Source organism: Chlamydotis macqueenii, chromosome 13, assembly GCF_036417535.1.
Source record: "Chlamydotis macqueenii isolate bChlMac1 chromosome 13, bChlMac1.mat, whole genome shotgun sequence".
NCBI lineage: Eukaryota > Metazoa > Chordata > Aves > Otidiformes > Otididae > Chlamydotis > Chlamydotis macqueenii.
Genome location: NC_141568.1, coordinates 5,410,151 through 5,427,729, shown reverse-complemented (window position 1 = coordinate 5,427,729; position 17,579 = coordinate 5,410,151). Strand labels below are relative to the sequence as shown.

General features: G+C 36.3%; 1 protein-coding gene across 1 annotated transcript in view; it reads left to right on the top strand.

The window, feature by feature from the left end:
• The window catches only part of CDYL2 (chromodomain Y like 2), a 60,998-nt gene extending 43,708 nt beyond the window's left edge, over window positions 1-17,290 (top strand). Inside the window, exons 4-7 of the mRNA XM_086758415.1 lie at window positions 4,574-4,746; window positions 9,436-9,646; window positions 10,348-10,491; window positions 12,718-17,290. Coding sequence (XP_086614541.1) covers window positions 4,574-4,746; window positions 9,436-9,646; window positions 10,348-10,491; window positions 12,718-12,876 — 687 coding nt within the window. The 3' untranslated portion in view covers window positions 12,877-17,290. The remainder of the gene's footprint in view (window positions 1-4,573; window positions 4,747-9,435; window positions 9,647-10,347; window positions 10,492-12,717) is intronic.
• Window positions 17,291-17,579: the final 289 nt, after the last annotated feature.

Genomic DNA, 17,579 nt, shown 5'->3' with positions numbered 1-17,579 from the left:
TGGTCAGCAATTAATCAGGGTAATGAGTTCTCCACATTGAGATTGTCTGTTTAAAACTCATCCAGGCTGAGAGCAACTGAAAGCTCTTGCTCTCTGAAGGCTGCTTGCTGGCAAACATGAAACGGCTCCTTTGGCCTCGGTCCAGGCTGCAGCCCGTGATCATTCACACCACAAAATCCAGCACCTCCAGTATTGGCATTTCCACATCCTTACTGGCAATTACAGCAAAAACCAAGGAACCAAAAAGAGGAATATGTTGAATGCCTTGTCCCTAGAGTCCCCTTGTCCCCTCCCATAGCCATAGGCAAGACAAACTGACAAAGTATTTTGGGGATGTTTACAATATTTCCAGTTTTGACACCTTTTATCCCCAGTGAATAGAAAGTACAAACACAAAATTCCTACAAAATGAAGAAAGTGTGTTTCATTTTGACAAAAGAAACACTAACTTCCAGCTTTATTAGACATTCAGTAAATTATGTTTGCCAAATGGTAAATGATTAATTTACTCAGCGCAGGTCTGCTTGGTGTGGTTAAAATAGTGGTCTGGTTATTCTCGGCCATCTGTGTTAGGGAAAAAAGAAAAGGTGTGCACTGCCTACAATCATTATAAAATTAAGCTTGTACAAAATCACTCTCTCTCCTAAACAACCTTGCATCCCTTTGTGCTTTACCTTAATCTTCAGTTGAAATTTAATAGTTTGGTTCAACCATTGGCCTCTGCTATTTATGCCAATTTAATTAAAATAAAGAACTTATTTATAAAAATAAAAAATAAGAGCTTAGAGAAGTCTACCTGAATCTTCATCCTATGCTTTTGCATATCACACCTGTGGGTTTGTGCAGGTGATTTTAGCATGAAACATGCCAATGTTCCTTCTAGCAGCATTTGCACTGATTGAGGTTGGCTCAGTGCCACTCTAGTAATTGAGTTTTTTCAAGAAAATGTTCAGGGCATTATAGAAATTCTTTCTTATGTTTTACAAGACCTTATAAAACTTCCAAGCCAGTGTCATGAAACAGCACAGCTTGTTTTTATTTCAGTGGCTTAGGCTTGCTACTTTTAAAATTCTTTTTTTAAACGGATATGCAAAATATTTCATCATTATAAATTCCATTAGGACATTTTCTCTCACGGGTCTTTTGCTGCTTCTGAAGTTCTCTCTCCAATGAGGATGTTGCTGTTTTAACTCAGCACATTTCAAGGATCCAAATTCTGTTTCAAACTGAAGATTAAATGTATCCATCCAATGTTTTGACTTTACATTATTAATAGAGCTAGGAATTAATATTTCCCTGAATTAAAAGCAGAGCATACCCTAAACAGCCAATGTTTCCACTGAAGACTGATATAACTGCCTCAAATACACTTCTCATACAAAAGAATCAGGTTTCAAATTTCTAGCCATGAGAATTACAGGGTTTGAAGTTCTACCAGATGCATTTTGGAGAACTGGTTTGCCTTCACTTTTCCTTACTTAGAACTTTTCCTGACTGTAGAAAAAAAAAAAAAAAAGGCAGGTACAAGTTTACTGTTATCTGTATTTTTGCTCTCATACAAAGACAAATTGGTTTTTTGGGCAGTACTTCTGCCGGAAGCCAGCCTTACAGGTTCCTAAGTCCTTTATTTATCACACAGAAAGGACTCAGAATCTGTTTGCACAAAGAGTCAGTAAGTACCAAGAAGTGTATTTATGTAAAAAGATACAATTGTGGAAGAGGTTCTAAGAAGAACTGAATGGCTTTAAAATTTGGGTTTACTGTAATATATAAAGTATATTTACCTTTAAGAATATCAACAGTGAATCCTTAGAGATTCAGAGAAGTTAACATTTAAACTCGTATTTCTATTTATATGAACAAGACACTTCTGTTTAAGATACTTTGTATAGTTACAGAGATAAATTCCCAGCTTCCTGATTTCCCCAGAATGTAAGCAATATTGAAAGCAAAGGGCACCGAATCACTTTTAAAATTTCCTATGTCCAGTGACAGGCTTTAAAATAAGCTCTGAGAAGTGTAATGAAGTTTTTAAACATTTTATGTTTATTTTCCAATATATGGTGTCCTATTAAAGAACTGACCAACTTATTTTCTTGACAGGATTAAAAAAATAAGCAACTTTTGAGAAAGTGATAATTTTATTATATATTTGGGTTTCTATAAAACAGTACATTAAACATTAGGCCTCATCTAAATTTGTAATTTGATATATTTTCATAAGTGAAATAACTGGCTCATACTGTTTTGTAAATACTTCCTCTGAAATTTTAGTCAAATGCATGCAAATAAAAATATTGTCCCCCCTACTGAAAATTAACTAAAAGATAATTTTAAAGGCTAATTTAAAAAAGCACAGCGCTGGAGAATACTGCTACAGAGTCCTGCAAAGAGTAATATTGGATCTGGTCCACTAGAGAAAGTAACATTTAATTTGAGAAATGTCATAGTTATACCAAAATGAGGGAAGTTTTAAGGACCATGGAAGAGAGAAAAAGAATACAGACTCTGACAAAGAAATTGGGTTTTCCTACAAATAGTATAACCTTTGCTCGGAAGTTTGGTATACTTTTAGATGGCTTTATCCATCCAAATCAATGAGGGGGAGGATAAAAAAGAGACAGGTTTGCCACGGTAATGATGTGTTTGAAGGATAGCAGTGCCATCAAAGAGATGGCCCATAGGCAAATATCACTGGAGGAAGGGGAACAGTAAAGAAACTCGCTGAACGGAGCATCACATCGTGGCATCACATTTACAGCAACACTCCTCATTGTATATAAAAATGTTTGACTGATATTATTTATACATCCTCCCTAAGAAAGCACAGATTTTGAGAACATTTAAAATAAACTAAGAGGATAATCTTGCATTCACATGAAAATAGGAAAATCAAAATACATAATTTTTTTTAATTCTAACATCTACCGGTTTTTAAAGTTTCTTTCTTAACTTTGGACAGAGGTTTTAGGGTTTTTTTTCCTTAGTTACCCCTTTGCAAAAGGGGAAACTTTGCTATGTTTTTACCAAGTGAGGACTGAGACAGCCTCTGAGACTCTGAGAATCTGCTTGTAAAATTGCTGATGACATTTTTGTACCTGCACAAGAATTTCAAATACACTTCCAAATTCTGCTGCTTTTAATTACTTCACTTCCACCCACTGTCACATACCCAGTATTACAGGCGTTCTGAAGTGCACTTTTACAAGTGAAGCATCTAAAAGTTCACCACCTGCTTTCTCGTGTCCTGGTCCCAGCAGCCATAAGCAATCATTTTTATGCAAACACATATGGAAAGCAGGCAGCACTGCACTGCATGGTTTGAATATACAAGTTCAAGCTTGGTCTCACAAGCCACAGGATTTCTAATAAAAGGCTACCTAGAATGGTGTAAGCAAAACTTCTGTGTTTAGGACTTTCTTAAGTAAGGCACTTCAGAAATCTAAAGAATTTTTGGAAACAGAAAGTAGTGAACAAAAATAATCACAAGCTAAAAATCTTGGTTTTCCCTCACATGGAAACCACATTTAATCCCTCAACCACATTTTGCTGTCTTTTACCTAAATTTACACTAACAGCAAATCTTTCAGTATAAAAGAGAAAAATTGACTCAGTGGGACTCTGTCTGTAGGAAATACTTCGACACAAGTCTGTTTAAGCACAGGAGGTGCCACATGAGATGAATTCATGGCCCTTGAAGTGAGGCGCAAATCACTAAAGAGAAGAGGGGAAGCTGAAACGGCTGATATCAGTTACAGCTTAGAACCTATGCTGAATTGTGACCAAACAAGACGTCACCCATCGGAGGTTTATGAAATAGTATTTCATTTTTAAAATAATTAGAAAAACAATTCGGCTTAGATGAAAGGCCATTTTCTTACAATAGCAGCAGCTCAATTCTATACAAATTTTGATTAGGTTTGATTTATGGTGCGATTAACAGCTTGATCCAGTTGTAAATCAGAGTGTAGAAATGTCTTTCAAGTGGCTTTTTTGGCTCTAATTTTTGTAGACTTTAACAATATCACTGACCACAGAAAAATGAATAATGTATTTGAAATGTTGATGTATATGATGTCCTCTTGTCCTGCTTGCTCTGGTTCAAGTCATATAAACCAAAGTGGATGAAGAACTGAAAATTGGGGTTTATAGATTTTGCTTACACCTTGTTGAGGTTCATAGGCTATTGTTGTGATAACCATGTTACTGAGGATACAGCGATGTACACTGAATATACACGATGAAAATAAAAAGGTGATATTTGAAATTATTAAATTGCAATGAAATAGCATAAGCTAGTTAAAATTTCCCATAGAATAAGCAAAGAACAGCCAAGTTCTAAAAACTCTTTGAATTAGTAAAGATCTACAAAGCCCTTCCAAATATAAAATATTTTGCAAAATCTCAGTGTTATCATTCTAAGTATATTAAAATTATATAAATATATATAATTGGTGTACGTATTAATAGTGCCCAAAATTTAAGTCTCTCAAAATCAATAAGGTTTGTAAAACTAGGGAAATGATATTGCAACGGCATGCATGTCGAATTGTTTACTTTTCTTTATCCACAGATCATGAAGGAAGTTCGGAGAGCATTGTGCAATGCATCAGCTGATGACAGTAAACTCTTACTTCTCAGCGCAGTGGGAAGTGTATTCTGTAGTGGCCTAGATTACTCATATTTAATTGGCAGGTTATCCAATGACAGAAGAAAGGAAAGCACTAGGATTGCAGAAGCTATAAGGTGACCCAAGCTTACCTATGATATCTAAATTATGAAATGCAGTGTGTGATTATAAAGATATTTATCAGGTCCAAAAATGTTGTATATTTAAGTGTTGATTGCATTCTAGTTATAGTCCTTCAAATTCTTTTAGTAAGAAGAACCTTGGACCTTTCTTTATTAGAAAAGAAAGCACATTTATTCCAGTGCTAATATCCATAGGGATTTATTTTATTCAAATTCTCTGTATTTAATATTTCAAATCATTCCTCCAAATTCAAATACAACTTTGTTGTTGTTTTTCCAAATTAGCTATTGCTTCATTTTCTAAAGTGGTTCCTGAAAGGCAGATACTTTACTTGTTTTAATGTTCGTCATTTTAATGAATTTCAGTACAAATAGGAATCCATGGCTTACTCATATTCTGTTGAAACAGCAGTCTGCCGCTATTTCAGAACCTTATTAGAAGGGTCTCCACTCTTTTTCTTAAACTTAAATTACTTAATATACATGTAAATGTAGTTTCATTTTGGTAAATAAAATGTGACTTTCCTTATATATATCACATTACCTTAATAGAAATCCAGGGTTTATGACATGCAGTCTACAAATCAATCTGCACAATACATCACCAAATATTTCCATTATCCACACGGCATACTTCATACACATTTGGCAGATCTTCCAGTATAAATCAGCATTACTCCACTAACACAAATGGTATTTCACCAGTCTGTACCAGGAAAGGGTTTGGTGTCCCCCCCCCTCCCTCTACAAATAAATATTATTCTTCTGAGAGCTTTAAAAAATTATGCAACAATTCTATGAGGAATATTAAAGAATTTGTTTTACAACAGATCTACATTTTGGATATATTAGTATAAGATTAGATCAGGTTTAGTTGCTGCATGACATGTATTAACCACCAATTATCTTGGTTACAACTGCTGCTGATCAGTTTGGATTCTCAGTTTAATACTTTTGAAATTCTCAAAGTAGTAATTATTTTGAAAGAATTTTAAAAGTATTTCTTAAATATAATAAATTATTACATGTTTTTAGGACCCTAGCTATGCTTAAATATCATGTAGTGATATTTAAAAAAAAAGAAAAATACTTTGAAGGTCACAATTTATTTTTTTTAATGTGAGGGATTTTTAATACTGTGGAACCAAACATGAGGGAAGAAAATCACTATTCTTGTTTGAAAATGTAGGCACACTCACACTCCATTAGAAGATATAAATGTAATATTATTCATGTAAATATTGTGTTGATAGTTATTGTTATGTATGTAGAAATTTATCTACACACGTTTAATATACAGGTATACTTATCAATTCAATATTTAAATGAGTATAAGCCAGACTATGATACTCAGTTTTTCCAACCTTGGACTCATAGAACATTCTTGAAATATTGGTACAATGTATTGCTCCTTGTCAAGAATGTCGGCTTCAGGCCCACTGGAAATAGATTTTTATTGTACTTCTGGAAACAATACACTACGTTTTCCAGTTAGCACTCTCTGTGCTTTCTGTGAACAAAGGACTCAACTCATGGAAAATAAAATGTAATAAGAGTAGAAAAAAATGTACACTTTGCTTTTTCAGTGGTTAGGATGTCCTAAAATACATTAACGCATCTCTGCCTCCACTGCTTTACATCAAGTTAGACTTGTATCAAAACGAAATTATAATCTTCATTACTATGTGTTTCCACTTTCTAAAGTGTGGATCTCATATACTGATCACAAGTCAAAACTGAAGTTTAACTACCCATCAAGTCTTATCTCACATTCCAAATGATTTATTCATTTGGCCCCTGTCCTCTCCACTGCCTTTGGGGCTTCCAACTCACCAACCCACAGATGCAGGGCACTGTAGCTTCCCTCCAGGTACTGAGCATAGATCCATCAGCCTGGGCTGCCATCATCCACATGTGCGTCTGGTATTGCCCTCCTGGAGCAGGGAAAAGGCAGACAGACCGCACTGCAACTGTGCATATGTTGCCTACAGAGCCCTGCAACTCAAAGACTCACTGGAAGGCATTCCCAGCACCAGTCTCCCTTGTCACATCATCAGTCAGGCATCATTATGTGACCCGATACATAAAATTCTGAGTGTGCTCAGAACAAAACAAAGAAGGACGACTTTACTTGATCAACTTCTTTATAGCCTTTGATGTACTTACGAGCCCTGACCTGCAGCAAGACATCTGCCATGATGCAGAAGTATCTGAGCATCCCAAAGTGTATTCAGTGGTCAACTTCCCAGATATCCTCTAGCAAAACCAAAAGCCTTCTGCATGTGATACTTTTTCCTCTCTTTGACCTTGTGGCTCTACTGTGCACCAACGGTTACAATTTTAAGTGCTTTTCAAAGACTGCCTTGAATTGAACCAAGGATGTTCTAGCCCAGAAACTACATGTGTGAACTAATGGCTTGGCGACATGGAAACATGCCAGGTTCTGGGTACAAAGACAACTCACTGAAACAAATAACATACCAAACGGAACACAGAGAAGTGGAGTGCTGGACACTGCAGCTTCTGCAGACCAAATGCAGGCATTTGTTCCCCTCGCAAGCTCCCAATGTTTTAGCCTTCCACTCCATCCTATAGGTGACATGTTCCATACCCATCCATTGTACCATCTTCTGTTGCTCCTTTTCCTCATGACACAGGCTCATTTTATCTTCTCAGTGTTCTGTTCCACTGTCTCCCCATCTTCAGGTCCTCCCTTCCTTGCTCATTCACATAAAGATTTCACATTTCCTTCAACCCTTCCCCTCCATTAATGTGTTCTGCTTTGTTCTTCCTCATCATCCTCTAACCATTCCTCTCCACATCCCTAATTGCTTTTCCGTATTCACTTCCAGTCCCACTTATCACCATATGCTTCCTGCTTTTCTCCACAACACTTTTCTTCTTCTACCACATGGTCCTCAGATCTGCTGCTACCATTTATCCATAGTTTCTTATTTTTACCTATCATTCTTCAGATCCCTGTTCCCATCTGTAGCCCTACTTAGAAGGCTTCCTTGCATAACTACTAAGGTTCTGAGAATTCTGGAATTAATCAGGTGCAGTGATCCACAATCATTACTCAACCATAAACAACCGAAGAAATAACAAGATAAGCGAACAGCATTGCTTCTGCAAACAAAAATGAATCACAGCTCACCTTAACCCTGCTATCATCTATAAAGAAATGGTCTTGAACCAACACATACGATGTTCCATATTTTGCTCTCTTTATCTTGCCTCTGATCTTCTCTTTTATTACTCACTATGTGAACAGAGCTGCATCAATTCCCACGAGCCTCTATTTTCCCATGGTCAAAAATCAACTCCCTACTGGATAGCCTGAAAAACAGATCCCATTCATTGAAGATTTAATGCTAAGTCACCTCAGACTCTTCATTTTCATTTAAAGTATAGCCAATGCCCTGGCACTTCAGTCCAATAAAATACTTATCTTCGGTATGTTTTCAATTTTTTGCCAAATTGGCACTGTAACCTGCAAGGTTACACCTCTGCTTCTCAGATACAGAAGTCTAGGTCTTTTTGACCTCAGTGGGAGAGCTGCAACTCATCAAAGGGCATGTTTGACAAAATGTTCTTTCCTAAAATCTGTCAGCAAAGATGCACTCTAGATCTGATAAATACCCCGTGCAGGAACAGAATCTCATCTTTTGTTTTGAATTTGATTTATACATGTGTCTTTTCTAAAATAATTTAGCATCTTGTTTGCCTCCATATACCTGCTCTGCAGTGAGCTGCTGGAGCCCATAATTTGCCCACAATTACTTACACTCATGCTTTTTCCTAATTGGTGTATAGGCTGTTCCATTCAACAGATGTCTTTCCACAGTTGCTGGTAGGTAACGTATTTAAAATACCTCCTCATTGCACAGAATTTAGCATGTTCTAGTTCACTCATCCAGACGAATCTGATGACATTTACTTCCTCTTTATTTCCCATCGCTTCACATTCACCCTTGTAGGCAGGCAAGGGCACCTACTTCTTTATGTCTTTGCCAAAGACATTAGCAATGAAGACCCAACAGATCATTCGCCTAATTCTTTCCCTGTTCAAACATTTCTCTCTCTCAGACTCCCCTTTGGGGGTCTTGTTCTTTCTGCTGCTGTGCCATAAACATTTACTGTCTCCCAATCCATTGATGGGACTTCCAGCAACCTTTGATATAGGATCTTAAGAAAACTTTTTGAAAAAAAAATATTCAGCAGTCTACCTAATGAGTTTCCTGTCTTTCATGCTATAATATGTTCCTCAAGTTAGCCAAAGCAGATTGTCAGAATCCGTACTAACCATTGTGGAACAAACTGAGAAGTGCTATGTGTACAAACTCATGAGTTTCTGGTCCAGAAATAAAACTAAACGTAACCAAACCATTCTGGAAGAAGTACAACAGTCAGTGCATTCCATTTAATCAGATCATATACACCATATACAAAACTATTTATTCTCCCAGGTACTCACAAAGATTAAATAACTAAATATAAGCAAAATTTTCCATGTCCAAACTAGAAAGTATCTTGCAATTCTGACCTCATAAAAAGTGGGCCATGGCATTTATTGTGTTTGTCTGTGTTTTTAATTTGTTTTCGGATTAAATACTTTAAGCTTGGGTATTTATCTGAGTGTTACTTCTGTATTCAAGATGTCTCCTTTATTTTTTATTTTAGGGATTTTGTAAAAGCTTTTATTCAATTTAAGAAGCCAATTGTGGTTGCTATCAACGGCCCTGCTCTCGGGTTAGGAGCTTCTATTTTACCTCTATGTGATATCGTTTGGGCAAGTGAGAAGGCATGGTTTCAGACACCATATGCAACAATCCGACTCACTCCAGCTGGCTGCTCATCATACACATTCCCACAAATTCTCGGTGTTGCACTGGTAAGGTTTTCCACCTCAAATTGATGAAGAACCTTTCTTAAATTCATGCTCTTCTTTCTCTCTTTAAAAAGTAAAATAGAAAGCAACCATTTCTCTTAATTGCCATGAACGAAAATGAAACCTGTGGAAAGTTCATCTAATCCCTGCCAATATCACAAAATGACCTCAGAATTCAGTATATTACACATGCTGTAGACAAGGAAGGTTGAACACAGGTTGAAAAAGCAAAGATTGTCAAGATCATGGTAGAAAAGGGAAGAAAGGCATTAGCAGAATAATGTTGCAGAGTGCTTGTCTGTGTTTTGTTAGGACTGTGCAGTAACAGAGCAAGATATTCGTCTCTGCTCTGAAGACTGATTTTTACCAGTATAACAAAGCAGAATTTGCCCCACAAAATATTTCACACTAGGTTCCATGACTCTTGGCACAGTATCACTGTATCACTGACAGTTACTCTTGTAAAATCAGCAATACAGATTCATCATGCATGCCAGCACATTTCTCTTAAATGAAACTCGTGCTGTGTTCTGGCCACCTGCACAATCCTTAAATAGCTACTGAAACTCCTTTTTAAGTATTTTACAGTATGGAGAGATACAGGAGACCATTTGTAAATTTAATCTTGAAAATAGGAAGCAAGTATGGGAAAATTTTTAAGGTAATTATAACCCAAAATCACAAGTAAACTTTTGGTTCCACAGGCAAATGAAATGCTGTTCTGTGGGAGAAAGCTGACAGCACAGGAAGCCTGCAGCAGAGGACTAGTGTCACAAGTATTTTGGCCAACAACATTTAGCCAAGAAGTGATGCTACGAGTGAAAGAAATGGCATCCTGCAGTGCAGTGGTAAGAAATCAAACTCCTTTGTGATTAAATTATATTTCACAGAGGCAAGGTGTGCTCTCAAGGCTCATCACGTGGTGGGTCTCCAGTTTCCACAACCACACCTGTGGAAGAAGGCTAACAGCAGAAAATCTGGGTAGGGATCAGCAAGCTCATGGAGTTTCCCATTTTTCAGTGACAGGGAGGGTTGTTTCCTTTCCTCATCTTCACATTTATTCAGTATGAGTGGAACCTCCTTGCCTCAGATTTTGAAAGGGGATTTTAGCATAGGTTTCCTTTACGAAGGTGGAAGATTCTGAAACTATACAACTGTACCGGGTCCAGTTGGACTATAGGTCCAGTAAGAAAATATATTTGCATTTCACATTGTCCTAGCCCACTATGTTTCAGCTGAGTCTGCCTTCTTTTCTACACCTGCATAGTTCCTGATTCTGCAAAATGTTCTGCACAGTGCACCAGAAGGGTAGGATAGTGCCAGCTAACCTCTGCTGTGAAGGAGGAGTGAGATCCAGACACAGAGGGATTTGAACACAGTCTGGTCACAGTGTATTATAACTTTCTTTTTGTGTACATAAAAGTGGAAAGAAAATCCTTTCCTATTTTTGTTCCCCAAGGTTTTTTCCCTGCAGGGAGATACACTCCTATTCTGGGCACATATTTGTTTAAAAAAATGCAGTGAAGAAAGTGATACTGGCTGCAATAAAACTGCACTAAGTGAAGTGCAGATTGTCGCAGTTTCTTGCTATACTTCCTGTGCCTGAAACTGTCTCAGCATCCCTCAGTTTCATTTAAAAGATCCGTTGTAAAAGAGAAGGTAGAGACACAGGAGATTTTTAATTAAATGAAGTGTAGATTAGATCTCACAAAAGACATGCAGAATGAAACTCTCTGGAAATGCAGCATAAGCTTATTTGATGATGCTGATATAATGTGTATTATATGAGTTGGGAAAACCTCTGGGCCTTACTGTGAATTCTTCCTTCTTTCACTGTTATTGGCTGCCAATGAAATTTTCTCTTGAGACCTGTTAGGAAGACTGGTGCTAACTTGTGGACAAAGATGAGAGTTAAAACTGTCAAAGACTAGATTTACTCCCTGAGATCCTAAATGCAAATCAGGCTGAAGTCACAAAAGCAATGAATGTGATGAGCTTATCCAAGTTCACTGTGGGTACTTGTTCACAAGCAGACAAAAAAATATATACAGGCCCCACGATTTGCAGTTAGCAACATTTACCTCAGTTAAAGAGAAATGTTATTTTGGAATAGCAGTGTTGTAACCTAAAACAGACAGGAACTGGACTTAACATGTAGGTGTTGATGAAGCTGAGTGGAGAGTACACGTCTCCCTTACCATAAACATTGTATTAGTTTACATTAAACCTTCAATAATGTGTGAATTATTAATGGTTTTGTTTGACTAGTTGGGTTCCCTCTATGTGAGAGACATACTGGTGTTATACATTTCAAAAGGAATTTTAAAGGAGGCAATCTCATAGTGTCTAAAAATGGGTTTGGGAAAAATGAGCTGAACTATGTGAGCAACCATGGACCTGCTGTTCATGTCTTTAAGAACTAGAGCAATCTACTAAGGGCTTGAGATTGGATGTTCCATTGTAAAAATCTCAAGTCATTTTTTGTGACTGCTTGTATATGCTAAGCAAATCTAACTCCAGAAGACAGCCAGAGGGTGCTTGTTTTGCTTGACACCCTTCTTTTATAAAATATTTCACTTTTATAAAAAATTAAGTAAGTAAACTTTAAAAGAAATTTGCAATAAAGGCCCTTTCCTATTAATTTCTGTTTTGATAAGGAAATAACGCATGAGGGAAAATTGTTAAAGTTGACTGACATCCACATTTGGGTTTCCAACCTCTATAACCTCAAAGACTACCTTCCAGAAAACAGGTAGCCAATATATTATGCTAAGGGAACCATTTTCATTTTAAGGGAACCATTTTCAACAGGAGAGAGTTCAGCTCCTTCTAGTCCTTCATGACAGACCTTCAATAAACTAAGGTACTTCAGAATTCCTCATTCTTTTGAAAAATGTTGGCACTAAGGCATAAATCTGAGTTACGGCTGTAAATCAGATCTAATTTCTGTGCCCAAATAAGTTCTTTAGATTGTAAAACAGAGTCAGTAGTGTAAAAATGCTGTTCACACCATTATCCATAATAATAATTTTGTAGGATTCAAAATAAAATACTAAGTGATATTTTGACTTTAGGTATTGGAAGAGTCGAAATGTCTCATGCGGAGCTTCCTGAAATCCGGACTTGAAGATGTGAATGAGAAAGAGTGTCAGATGTTAAAACAGCTGTGGAGTTCTTCCAAAGGACTGGATTCATTATTCAGCTACCTGCAAGACAAAATTTATGAAGTCTGATGTCCTGGCCTAACTTAAAGAGAAAATGCTCCACTTGTGAACAGAGTCAAACATCACCTGTGTTTGAAAAGCAGAGGCAATGCATCATTGAGGAATTTGTGACAGTGTATCCTAACGCGTACGGTTGTGTCGATTTCCTTGTGAGCTACACGGCTGCTTGTAGCTGGTTTGATTTTGTGTAACCGAGACGTAGGCAGGCTTGTTCAGTGCACATAATCTCTACGGAGGGCTGCATCTTTCACATGCTCATCCAGATGAAAGTATACATTCCATGTGCTGAGAAGCACCACCGAGGCCCAGTAAGGCACACCATCTGTAATGGTTTCTTTTGTCTGCCCTTCTTAACTTATTCTTGCTGTTGCAACACATCTGGGCTGACATAGAGGGCTTAATCTAAAAACTAGGTCAGCACAATATTTTGTAGACCCAAACACCATACTTTAGAAATATTTTAATTATTTTTTTCTAAGTTCTAACAGTGTAATAGAAAAATCTTATAATTTATATGTATAATATGTAAAGTTAGTTTTACAAAAACTGCTAGGATTTTTTTCTTTTTTGAATTTATTTAACTTATTTATTTTGTGTTCATATTCAGCTGTTTATTGATCACAGATCTTATTTTCATATTTCCCTTGGCTGAATTAATAGCATCACGTGAGAACGCAAACACATTTTTAGCAGCAAATTGTGTAGAAAAATAAAGAATATATAGAAAACACACAGAATGCTGTGGGCAGTAAAAGAAAAATCTATGATGTCCTCTATGTGCTCCTCTATGTGCAAAGTTGTACAAAAAAAAATGAATGAAATAGGTTTGCCAGGGTTAAGGGGAAAAACAGCGCATTCTGAAAGAGTGAGTCCCCCCTAAGTCTCTCTTCACTTTCTGCCTTCTTGAGGAGCATTGAAGGGCTTACCAACAAGATGCTTTATTTCAGTTTCTATATTCCTGTTAGCCAGATGTCAGTAACAGGGTGAGTGGTGCCGTTATGTGGCATCGTACTGTTTTTCAGGTTTAAACATCCCCTTTTGGTCTGAAGTCTAACAGCAAATCCTTTGAGCCTTAGTCTAGTTGCCTGATTCCTCAGGTGTGAGATAATTTCTGCTCTGGAGGCCTCTGGGTGTGGGCCAACAGTTTATACAAGGTGCTAGGTATTGAACTAAGTTGGGGGAGAGGGTTTGTTTTGCTTTTCTCAGCTCTCCACATCTGGCCACCCTACCATCTGTTACAAGAACTTACGTAAAAGCAGTCCACAATAAACAACAAAAATCCAATCTGCTATTTTGGAATGTGATCCTAGTACTTTTCAGTGACACTGAGTGACTTCTGAACACTGGATCTCTCTCATTTCTTTCTTGCTAGTAAGGCAATTAATATGGAAATACACATCGCATGCTCTGCGACTTCACCTGCCATTTTAGGATGCCCAAATTAAAACCTCTTGAAGCAGAAGCTTTGCACATTTTTTTTGCTTTGTAATTTGTGCACTTGCTCTCCATCCTTGAGCTCAGTGACTTGGTTATGGTTTAAACCTCTGCAAATGAGGCCGCTTGGTTTTCTCCCTCCCAGTATTTCCATGAAGACTTTCAACAAAGCCTTTGTAAAGTTAACAAACAAGTGATTATAATCAGTAAGCCTTCGACACATTAATGTAACATTTCTTTTTCCACAAATAATTAAAAGTGCTGTTTCTATGGCCACTGAATTTTAAGGAAATCCTTATCCTAAAGGCAGAAGTTCTCATGGAAATTCTTCAGTAAAAAGCCAAAATCTGGCTTCTAATTAGCCTGCTTTTTTCAAAAAAAACCTTATCAAAACAAGTAACTTATTTTTAAATGTCTGAAACAGGACTCTTTCAATAACTTTTTGAAGTGATAGATGCACCACTTTTGTTTTATACTAACACTTGCTTATTTCCACAACCTGCCAGCAATGCCGCAGAGCGCACACACAAAGACGTGGTGGGATCAAGGCCACAAGACCCCCTGCTACGCCAGTGTGCGCACGTCAGTCACCTGCATGGCAGTCCCAGTAAAACAAGAGGGACTCCTCAAGTGAAAACCGCTGGCATGCATACATGTTTGCACAACCAGGCCTCCAGCATATGACTTCAGAAAAAAAAAAGGAAAAAAAAAAAAGCAATGGAAAGTCCCATGATTCCTCAATTTCCTTTATTTCCTTTATTCCCGTCCAGAGAGCCATAATTCCTAGTCATGTGTTAATAAGATATTAGGAAGTTTATTTCAATACTATGCTTGGTTTTTGTAGATAAATATAGAAAAATTGCTCAGCAATGTGAAGGTATGCTTTCCGTGTGAGATTTTGAAACAGAGAAGAATCATAAGTTGTTAGACCTTTAAACTGCATCGTTTCATCTGAATTTTCAGATATCTGTATCTTAGCATTTTTTATGACAAAGGAATTGTTGAAATACATTTTCTATAATTATTTTTCCATTAAAGCAAGCACTAACCATAGTTAACATTTTTAATTCTTCATATCTATACAGTTACTATCTAGTTTTCATGGAATCTATTTTCCCTTCAAAAAAAAAAAGAGTAATAACAATGTCAAAAGCTTCTTTTCCAGTATTTAAAGATCAGAATCCAATTTCTCTTGTGTTCCTGTCCTTCCTAGGTATTCAGATATCTAGATGTACTGTACATATTAGTCTGGGTACCTTTACTAATATTCACAGTATTTAAGATTATAAATGCAATTTGTTGTTAAGTATGTTATTTTATTCTTGTGTAAATTGTTTTGTACAATCTTTAAAAATCTACAGTTTTGCATTTGTAGATATTAAAGGTAAGCAATTTATTTTGTGTTGTCCTGCATGTATATTTTTGCTGTAGATAAGTGTTGCTTAGTTTACTATTTCAGTACATTTCTGTTTAAATGAATAAGCTTACAAACTTTAATACAGTATATATTTTCAGAATATAAACTTTTATATTTCTGTGGTAGGTTAGGGTATGCGTTTTAGGCAATCTTTTTCACTACTATTAACTGTTCTTTTAATCTATACTATAATGGGTTTGTGCCAATAGTTTTTCATTAGAATAAAATGCTCTTTTACTGTTAGAGATAAACAGACAATTTTGGTTGGGGTTTGTTTTATTTTGGTTTGGTTTTTTTTTAATTATTATTTTGCCAGCCTTTACAGTTTTAAATGTAATTTATAAATGTATTGCATTTGTGAATAAGCCTTACCATTAGGTACAAGAAATCTTTAAAGCTACATAATTGCTTATGTAGTACTAAGGACTTCCCCAAATAATTGCTGTAAGAAAGTTAGCAAATCAGAGTACAGGGCCTTAAGTTTTTCTTGTGAAAAGGATAATACGGGTTGTTTCTTTTGAACAACATAGGTAGATTTGTCAGCATGGGCTTTGTTATATATAAACTGTGCATTTGTGCTCCCAACCACAGTAGTTTAATCTCAGGCTTTGTGTGGCTGGGTCTATAAAAGTCAAATCTGGCTAAAGCCAGCGCTCTTTAGGAGGCACTAAAGAAGTTTACATAAGAGACTTATAGACAATCTTAATCATAGTACATTTGGGTACTCGGTATCCTAGATGTGTTATCTGTGTCTGCCCAATTAACCGTATGTTTTAAGCCATATTAAATCTCTTTACTGCTACTTTAAATACTACACTGAAAGTCATTCACTAGCTTGCTTACTCACAGACAGGATTTCAATTTTTATTGAATAAAAATGTTATGCCTTCCATAAAAACAAAGGACCAAAGAATTGCATATTCTAACATATTCTAACAAAGCATTAGTTCCTTCGCCAGTGAACTAGTTTGACATTTGTACTGAAGATCAAATAGTCTCTTTCTGCTACAAACACTGCATTCTCATCCACGTCAAGTGTAAGGGGAAAAGATGTATCCACTGACCTATGGGAAAGGAGTGACGTTCAGCTAGGATGGCATGTCTATTGGTAAGGCTTATTACCAAACCTCTGAGATGAAGCAAAGAACCAAAAATTCACAAATTATGTCAATGTAAAATTTATTTTCAGAACTTGCACAAATAATTAATTGTAGAACTTTGCAAATTAGGCCCTTAAGTTATTTTGTCAGAACACCATGGAACAGACTAAAACAGTTTCTAATATTTGTAATGATGAGTGCATATTATAATATTATAAGGGTACAGGCACCCCTATATCACAGTGTTGTAAATATTTTCTGAAACTGGTACAGTAATGAGGGACTTGTATCTTCTGATATATAAAATATTGACTGTCTAGATCAAATTGTACACAATTTATTTGTTGATGGTCCTGTAACTAGTGTATGGACACATTTCTGGGTGCCTTAGAAGTTGTATTTTTCATGTGTGTTAATATGCAGTATTTATACATTGTGAGAAGCTGCTTTGAATAAAAATATTGAAACTTCATTTCAATGCAGTGGTTTTCAGTTTTACATAATCAGAATGAACATGATAAGTAGTAGCCGTAGCTTTGTAATATATGATACTGTATTATATATGATAAAGCTATTCATGGACTCCTGCATTTTCAAAGAAAGCAGGCATACACCAGGCTTTTTAAAAGAGAAGTTAAACTTTTCTTTTTTTCAAATGGCAAAAACCAGGGCCCTAAAAGACACTGCAATAAGAACTCTCTGAAATCATTCATCATGATCCATCTCATTTATCATTTCCTTATCAAATCCAAGAAAACCAT